Source organism: Taurulus bubalis (genome assembly GCF_910589615.1).
Source record: "Taurulus bubalis genome assembly, chromosome: 18".
NCBI lineage: Eukaryota > Metazoa > Chordata > Actinopteri > Perciformes > Cottidae > Taurulus > Taurulus bubalis.
This window is the reverse complement of record NC_136606.1, coordinates 252501-262500: the sequence shown is the minus strand read 5'-3', so window position 1 is coordinate 262500 and position 10000 is coordinate 252501. Positions and strand designations below refer to the sequence as shown.

General features: G+C 42.0%; 1 protein-coding gene across 1 annotated transcript in view; it reads left to right on the top strand.

The window, feature by feature from the left end:
* Window positions 1–10000, top strand: part of LOC306750994 (receptor-type tyrosine-protein phosphatase mu-like) — an 81899-nt gene that overhangs the window by 69243 nt on the left and 2656 nt on the right. The window contains exons 23-29 of the mRNA XM_079234491.1: window positions 2284–2400; window positions 2965–3119; window positions 5326–5461; window positions 5928–6077; window positions 6231–6404; window positions 6888–7019; window positions 7399–7524. Of these exons, the coding sequence (XP_079090617.1) occupies window positions 2284–2400; window positions 2965–3119; window positions 5326–5461; window positions 5928–6077; window positions 6231–6404; window positions 6888–7019; window positions 7399–7524 (990 nt within the window). The remainder of the gene's footprint in view (window positions 1–2283; window positions 2401–2964; window positions 3120–5325; window positions 5462–5927; window positions 6078–6230; window positions 6405–6887; window positions 7020–7398; window positions 7525–10000) is intronic.

The window sequence follows — 10000 nt, the reverse complement described above, 5'->3', positions numbered from 1 at the left end:
CCACTGTTTTTCCTGGCTGGGTACATACTTCATGTTCCACCAGCTGGGTGCAGTCTGGGAGGGATGAAAAGACATCCTGATCACCCTCCACCAGCTCCTTTGCCTGCTGCAGCTGGTGAGTGGAGAGCTTCGGGCCAAACTGCACTTCGTCCCGGGCAGGTTCTTTCAACTCTGGGGGGAAGACAATTGAACAACGCCTCTCGATCATGCCATTTCTTTAGAAGGTTAATGTGGTAGATTTGCTAACCTTTCCTCTTCCCCTGTTGGCGTACTTTATAATTGACTTCCCCAACATTTTGAACTACTTCATATGGTCCCTGCCAAGTAGCCAATAACTTACATTCCATGGTGGGCACCAGGACCAGGACTCTGTCTCCGGGGTTGAATTCTCTGGGTTGGGCTGCTCGGTTATAAGCTGCCCTCTGATCCCTCTGATCCTTCTCCATGTGCTCCTTCAGAATGGGAAACACCGCTGCCATCCTGTCTCTCATCGCCCCCACGTGTTCAATCATGGTACGATGGGGACAGGGTTGCTCCTCCCATGTCTCCTTGCCTATGTCTAGAAGGTCACGGGGTTTGTGAGAATACAACATGTCAAAGGGTGAGAAGCCAGTGGAAGCCTGAGGAACTTCTCTTGCTACAGAAGGTAGGGTAGCAGCTGGTCCCAGTTTCTTCTGTCTTTGTCGATGGCCTGCCTCAGCATGGCTTTCAGGGTCTTTTTAAACCTCTCCATTAACCCATCCATCTGGGGTGGGACACCAATGTTCTCAGCTGTTTCACCTGCAAAAGCGCACACAACTCCTTGGTGACTCTGGACATAAAGGGGGTCCTTTGGTTGGTAGGAATCTCCTTTGGAATCCCTACACGGCTGCTGAAGAAGAACAGCTCTTTTGCTATTTGTTCAGCATTTGCCTTTCTTAAGGGGACGGCTTCCGGATTTCTATGATGGGCAAAGGGATAAGGGGGTTCCGGTAACTTGGTTTTGGCACGGTGATCTGGCAATCTGGGCAACTGCAACTGTAGTTATCTACCTCCTTGTGGACTCCTGGCGAAAAAACCCTCTGTAACACCCACTTTAGTTTTTTCTACCCCCAAGTGAGCTCCCAGCAAGTGTGTGTGGGCTAACTGCAGAACTGTGGGGCGGTGAGATCGGGGCAAGTAGTTGCTCAACAACTTGGTCCTTACTTCTTGTTACCTGATACAAGAGGCCATTTTTCACTGAAAAATGAGGGTAGGAAGGAGTCAACCGGGTTCCCACCAACGTTCCCTTTGGGAACTGGACATTTCTTAAGGCATTTCCCAGGGTGGGGTCCTGTAACTGCGCTGGTCCATACTGTCCTTTAAAGGGCGGCATTTCCTGAGGGCCATCAGCGTCCTCCTCACTTGGACCAGGTTGTGGTTCGGAGTTGTCCGATTCAGCTCCACTAGATGCTTCTGCCAAGGCTTGGACTGACCCTGGCGGGGAAAGGCATGGCTTGGCAACGTTAACCCAGGATTTATTTATTTCATAATTGTTGGATTTACGTTTCCATGGCTCCCGACTGAGCTTCTTTAGGGCTTCCCTCCACAACAGCCGGAAGGCCACCTCAACATTAAACGTGCCCTTAGCTGTGGTCAGTTTCACTACGGGGGTTTATTAACGGGTGTCTCCGTGGACACAAACCACCACTGTGACCTTGGCCACTACTCTCGAGCAATGTACTGTTCAAGGGTGTTATTACACCCTTGAACAGTACATTGTTGACAATACAGTACTGCCTCTCGTACCTTATTGCTTAAATATTATACACATAACAAAAGCCTTATGTGATATAAACACAGATTATATATAATAATATGTACATAACAAAAGCCGTATGTGATACAAACACAGATTATATATAATATAATAATATATATGTGATGTAGGTCAGGACACATGAAGCTCAGGTAGCTTCACTTCTGCTCACGGTCCCAGATCTCATTACCCAGAATGCACCAGGGATTGTGGGATGGATCACACACACACAAACACACAAGCACACACACATTGTCACATTAGACTGAATTGCCCCCCGCCCCCCTTTTCCGTTCACCTCGTTGGTTGCCGTGGCGACATTGTAATTAGCTCAGCAGTAATTAGCTGTTAATGAGCGGGGGAGGGGGCGGAGCTTTAATTAATGAGTCACTTTATTTCTGCCTGACTGTAATGTTAATGAATAAACAAGAGGTGTGTGTGTGTGTGTGTGTGTGTGTGTGTGTGTGTGTGTGTGTGTGTGTGTGTGTGTGTGTGTGTGTGTGTAGGTGAAGTGCTGTAAGTACTGGCCAGACGACACAGAGATCTACGGAGACATGAAGGTGACGCTGATCGAGACTCAGCTGCTGTCAGAGTACGTGATCCGGACCTTCTGTGTGGAGAAGGTACGACACACACAATGTAATACACACTACACACTGACACATACTGTAACACACAGAGCATGTGATCCGGACCTTCTGTGTGGAGAAGGTACGACACACACTGATACACACTGTAGCACACAGTAGTACACACACTGATACACACTGTAGCACACACTGATGCACACAGTAATACACACACTGATACACACAGTAATACACACACTGATACACACAGTAATACACACACTGATACACACATTGATACACACAGTAATACACACAAAAATACACACAGTAATACACACACTGTAACACACACACACACACACACTCTGATACATACTGTAATAGGACTGTGGCTCAGTGGTTAGCATGCCCGTCTTTCAATCAGAGGGTTGGTGGTTTGAGCCCCGGCTCTGCTAGCCCATGTCGATGTGTCCTTGAGACTCTTAACCCCTAACTGCTCCCGTTGCTATGACTACGGTCTATCGAGCAAACATGTATGTCTCTTTGGATAAAAGCGTCAGCTAAATGAAATGTAATATTCATATTGATCAGGATCAATCCATGTGATTGTTTCAGAGGGGCGTGGCTGAGATCAGGGAGATCCGTCAGTTCCACTTCACCGGTTGGCCGGATCACGGAGTGCCTCTTCACGCCACCGGCCTGCTGGGATTCATCCGCCGCGTGAAGGCCAAGACTCCGCCCACTGCCGGACCCACCGCCGTGCACTGCAGGCAAGATATTGATCGCCAATATTATGGCTCCAAGTATCTATTATTGATCCCCAATGTTATGGCTCCAAGTATCTATTATTGATCCCCAATATTATGGCTCCAAGTATCTATTATTGATCCCTGATATTATCCATGTATCTATTATTGATCCCTGATATTATCTATGTATCTATTATTGATCCCCAATGTTATCCATGTGTCTATTATTGATCCCTGATATTATAATAATAATAATAATAATAATAATAATAATTGTATTTATAAAGCACATTTCACAGACAAAAGAGGTCACAAAGTGCTGTACAGTTAAAGAAAACACAGTAAAAACACATTAAAAGATGGAGTAAAAAACGCAATAAAACAAATAGTGAAAATAAATAAATAAAAACAGATAAAACGGATAAAAGGCAGGTCATTAGGCATTTAAAACAAACGCCAGCGTAAACAGATAGGTCTTGAGTTGTTTTTTAAAAGACAGCACTGAATCAGCAAACCGTATTAGAGCAGGCAGAGCGATCCAGAGCCTAGAGCTGCTGCTCAAAGGCTCGTCACCTCGGGTCTTTAGACCAGTGGTTCTCAAATGGGGGTACGCGGGCCCCTGGGGGTACACGAAGGCACTCCAGGGGGTACGTGAGATTTAAAAAAAAAATCTATTTAAAATTAGCATCCATAAAAAAATACTTTAAAACATGTTATTTAATAAATATTCAAAAAAACATAAGTGTACGTTCATAAACTGAATTTTAGATTAAGTAGGTTATTTAATTTAATTGTCCTAAAAACCCAGAGTCTCCCCGATATCAGGATGGTTTGACCCAACCTGGCACACGCCACCTGTCACTACCTGTCTATCACTGCCACCTTTAAACTCAAACAATGGAATCGTGGTTGAAACGTAGCAGCAATGCTGCTGAAAACACGGAGGGACAAGTGTCAAAGAAGGCCAAACTAGTGCCGGCAAAATCCTGTCAGTTTTCAGACGACTATGTTTTAATGGGATTTACGTCCACGAGTTGCAACCCACCCAAGCCCTTGTGTTTCTTCTGTGGGGAGAGGTTAGCTAACAGCAGCATGAAGCCAGCGCATCTTGAGCGGCATCTCAAGACAAAAACAAAAAAAATTAGAAAAATTAAAGTGAGAATTAGCGACTCTTTTTCACTCCAGCTGGATGAATCCACAGATGTCAGTGGAAATGCACAACTTGAAATGCACAACAAATCTGCACGCATCTGACTGCATCGGCCTCGATGACGGGCAGCGCGACAGGACTCGTAGCGCGCATTAAAAAAGAAAACCCTGACGTGACGTGGACTCACTGTGTCATACACAGGGAAGCAAGAAAATGAGCCCTGTGTTACATGACGTTTTGAACGACAGCGTCAAAGTGATCAACTTCATTAAGTCAAGACCACGCAATGCACGCCTGTTTCGCCGCCTCTAATTCAGCCGTAGATAAAAAAGATCTCAGTGTAATGTTACGTCGAACAAGAAACAGGATCTGGACAGCTGCTTCACATGGGGGTCAAAAGGATTTATCAAATATTACCCTGAGATTACGCAGCTCTGGTGGACAGCAGAGGAGAGTGGACCAATGCTCTGCGTGATCATAGGACAGCTTCACCAGGGGCAACAGCTAGACCTCCGTCTTAGTTTCATGTTGTAAGCAGTTTACTGTCTAGTCTTCAATAGCATCTACACAGTCTATCAGGCTGGTAACCTGAAGGCCTCACTTGGTTTAAAGAGACATGGAGTTGGATATCATGTGCATATAGATGATAAGCAACATTGTAGGATTTAATGATCTGTCCCAGAGGTAATAAATATAAAGAAAACAACAGAGGCCCCAGGATCGAGCCCTGCGGTGCCTCACAAGACTTCTGTTAGAGAGGTGAGATGAGAAGCACTCCACCGCTTAGCCAGACATGCACCCAACCACATCTCATGTCTACGGTGATCCATGTAGCTATTATTGATCCCCAATGTTATGGCTCCATTATCTATTATTGATCCCCAATGTTATGGCTCCATTATCTATTATTGATCCCCAATGTTATCCATGTAGCTATTATTGATCCCCAATGTTACGGCTCCATTATCTATTATTGATCCCTGATATGTAGCTCCATGAACAGGCAGCTAATATGTGTGTGTGTGTGTGTGTGTGTGTGTGTGTGTGTGTGTGTGTGTGTGTGTGTGTGTGTGGCAGTGCGGGGGCGGGCCGTACTGGCTGCTTCATCGTCATTGACATCATGCTGGACATGGCGGAGAGAGAGGGCGTGGTCGACATCTACAACTGTGTGAGAGAGCTGCGAGCACGAAGGGTGAACATGGTCCAGACTGAGGTACTGCAAGCTCCAGGGGCCACTATCTTAAGGGACAGTAGGGGCCACTATCTTAAGGGACAGCAGGGGCCACTATCTTAAGGGACAGTAGGGGCCACTATCTTAAGGGACAGCAGGGGCCACTATCTTAAGGGACAGTAGGGGCCACTATCTTAAGGGACACCAGGGGCCACTATCTTAAGGGACAGCAGGGGCCACTATCTTAAGGGACACCAGGGGCCATTGTCTTAAGGGACAGCAGGGGCCACTATCTTAAGGGACAGCAGGGGCCACTATCTTAAGGGACACCAAGGGCCACTATCTTAAGGGACAGGAAGGGCCACTATCTTAAGGGACAGTAGGGGCCACTATCTTAAGGGACACCAGAGGCCACTATCTTAAAACGTAAAACTTTATTACGTGGTCATATTTCCATACATACATGAAATAGCTGTCCATCTTCAACCACGCCCCCCTCTGTGTCCAGGAGCAGTACGTCTTCATCCATGACGCCATCTTGGAGGCGTGTCTCTGCGGGGACACAGCTATTCCGGCCAATCAGCTGCGGTCGGTTTACTACGAGATGAACCGATTGGATCCTCAGACCAACTCCAGCCAAATCAAAGAGGAGTTCAGGGTAAAGTATTGATCCACATATTGGCTTTTCAATGTCCTTACGATGGTCATATTAATATAAGCATCTGAATTACATTGATCCTGATTGATCCTCCTGGTATTGATCCTGACTTATTGATCCCGACTGATTGATCTGATGTATTGATTGCCTCAGACCCTGAACATGGTGACGCCCACGCTGCGGGTGGAGGACTGCAGCATCGCTCTGTTGCCGAGGAACCAGGAGAAGAACCGCTGCGGTGACGTTCTGCCTCCAGACCGCTGCCTGCCCTTCCTCATCACCATCGACGGGGAGAGCTCCAACTACATCAACGCCGGCCTGATGGACGTGAGTACAGGGCCCTGGGGGGCCCTTTAGGGGCCGGCCTGATGGACGTGAGTACAGGGCCCTGGGGGGCCCTTTAGGGGCCGGCCTGATGGACGTGAGTATAGGGCCCTGGGGGGCCCTTTAGGGGCCGGCCTGATGGACGTGAGTACAGGGCCGTCGGGGGCCGTTTAGAGACAGACAGACAGACAGACAGACAGACAAGCACTGGCAGAGGATGCTTTCTCTCACTCTTCTGAAGTCCACCATGACTTCCTTGCTTGGTGGTGTTCAGGACCAGGATGTTGTCCCTCCTGTCTGTAGTGTCTCTTGGTGTGGAGACGAGTCCCAGCACTGCGGTGTCGTCGTAACACTTTATATTGTGTTGGAGCAATAGATGGGCGAGCAGTCATCCTGTCATATTAAAGCTCTGTTGATGCTGTTTGTTCCTGTGTGATGTCACTTCCTGTCGCATGACCATATATGGCCGTGTGTTAATGTTTGCAGAGCTACAAGCAGCCATCAGCGTTCATCGTTACCCAGCATCCTTTGCCTAACACGGTGAAGGACTTCTGGCGTCTGGTCCTCGACTACCACTGTACCTCCATCGTGATGCTGAACGACGTGGACCCAGCACAGGTACACACACACACACACACACACACACACACACACCACACACACGCACACACACACAGGTATACACACACACACCACACACACACACAGGTATACACACACACACACACCACACACACACACACACACACGCACACACACACACAGGTATACACACACACACCACACACACACACAGGTATACACACACACACACCACACACACACACACACAGGTATACGCACACATACACACACCACACAAACGCACACACACACAGGTATACACACACACACACACACACAGGTATACACACACACACACACCACACACACACACACACACACACACACACACGTATAAACACTCACACTTGTCTCTGATGTCTCTGTGTCTCAGCTGTGTCCTCAGTACTGGCCTGAGAACGGCCTCCATCGTCTTGGCTCGCTGCAGGTGGAGTTTGTCTCTGCAGACCTGGAGGAAGACGTCATCAGCCGCATCTTCAGAATCTACAACACAGCCAGGGTGCGTTTCTTTTACCCTCTGCCACCTCCCTCCATGGGACACACACTAGGACTGTGTCAAGACCTGATTAGTCTTCTTATCCATAGCTTTATGTAGATTGGTCTATTTAAACATTTTTACAGGATAGTTTATTGTTTTAAGATAACAGTTAGTTGTTGGTTATATAAAGTATAGTTTATTGTTTTAAGATAACAGTTAGTTGTTGGTTATATAAAGGATAGTTTATTGTTTTAAGATAACAGTTAGTTGTTGGTTATATAAAGGATAGTTTATTGTTTTAAGATAACAGTTAGTTGTTGGTTATATAAAGGATAGTTTATTGTTTTAAGATAACAGTTGTTGGTTATATAAAGTATAGTTTATTGTTTTAAGATAACAGTTAGTTTGTGGTTATATAAAGGATAGTTTATTGTTTTGAGATAACAGTTAGTTTGTGGTTATATAAAGGATAGTTTATTGTTTTGAGATAACAGTTTGTGGTTATATAAAGGATAGTTTATTGTTTTGAGATAACAGTTTGTGGTTATATAAAGTATAGTTTATTGTTTTAAGATAACAGTTAGTTGTTGGTTATATAAAGGATAGTTTATTGTTTTGAGATAACAGTTTGTGGTTATATAAAGTATAGTTTATTGTTTTAAGATAACAGTTAGTTGTTGGTTATATAAAGGATAGTTTATTGTTTTAAGATAACAGTTAGTTGTTGGTTATATAAAGGATAGTTTATTGTTTTAAGATAACAGTTAGTTGTTGGTTATATAAAGTATAGTTTATTGTTTTGAGATAACAGTTAGTTGTTGGTTATATAAAGGATAGTTTATTGTTTTGAGATAACAGTTTGTGGTTATATAAAGGATAGTTTATTGTTTTGAGATAACAGTTTGTGGTTATATAAAGTATAGTTTATTGTTTTAAGATAACAGTTAGTTGTTGGTTATATAAAGGATAGTTTATTGTTTTGAGATAACAGTTAGTTGTTGGTTATATAAAGGATAGTTTATTGTTTTGAGATAACAGTTTGTGGTTATATAAAGGATAGTTTATTGTTTTGAGATAACAGTTAGTTTGTGGTTATATAAAGTATAGTTTATTGTTTTGAGATAACAGTTAGTTTGTGGTTATATAAAGGATAGTTTATTGTTTTGAGATAACAGTTTGTGGTTATATAAAGGATAGTTTATTGTTTTGAGATAACAGTTAGTTTGTGGTTATATAAAGTATAGTTTATTGTTTTGAGATAACAGTTAGTTGTTGGTTATATAAAGTATAGTTTATTGTTTTAAGATAACAGTTAGTTGTTGGTTATATAAAGGATAGTTTATTGTTTTAAGATAACAGTTAGTTGTTGGTTATATAAAGGATAGTTTATTGTTTTAAGATAACAGTTAGTTGTTGGTTCTATAAAGGATAGTTTATTGTTTTAAGATAACAGTTGTTGGTTATATAAAGGATAGTTTATTGTTTTAAGATAACAGTTAGTTTGTGGTTATATAAAGGATAGTTTATTGTTTTGAGATAACAGTTAGTTTGTGGTTATATAAAGGATAGTTTATTGTTTTGAGATAACAGTTTGTGGTTATATAAAGGATAGTTTATTGTTTTGAGATAACAGTTTGTGGTTATATAAAGTATAGTTTATTGTTTTGAGATAACAGTTAGTTTGTGGTTATATAAAGGATAGTTTATTGTTTTGAGATAACAGTTAGTTTGTGGTTATATAAAGTATAGTTTATTGTTTTGACATAACAGTTAGTTTGTGGTTATATAAAGGATAGTTTATTGTTTTGAGATAACAGTTAGTTGTTGGTTATATAAAGGATAGTTTATTGTTTTGAGATAACAGTTAGTTGTTGGTTATATAAAGGATTGTTTATTGTTTTGAGATAACAGTTAGTTGTTGGTTATATAAAGTATAGTTTATTGTTTTAAGATAACAGTTAGTTGTTGGTTATATAAAGGATAGTTTATTGTTTTAAGATAACAGTTAGTTGTTGGTTATATAAAGGATAGTTTATTGTTTTAAGATAACAGTTAGTTGTTGGTTATATAAAGGATAGTTTATTGTTTTAAGATAACAGTTGTTGGTTATATAAAGGATAGTTTATTGTTTTAAGATAACAGTTAGTTTGTGGTTATATAAAGGATAGTTTATTGTTTTGAGATAACAGTTAGTTTGTGGTTATATAAAGGATAGTTTATTGTTTTGAGATAACAGTTTGTGGTTATATAAAGGATAGTTTATTGTTTTGAGATAACAGTTTGTGGTTATATAAAGTATAGTTTATTGTTTTGAGATAACAGTTAGTTTGTGGTTATATAAAGGATAGTTTATTGTTTTGAGATAACAGTTAGTTTGTGGTTATATAAAGTATAGTTTATTGTTTTGACATAACAGTTAGTTTGTGGTTATATAAAGGATAGTTTATTGTTTTGAGATAACAGTTAGTTGTTGGTTATATAAAGGATAGTTTATTGT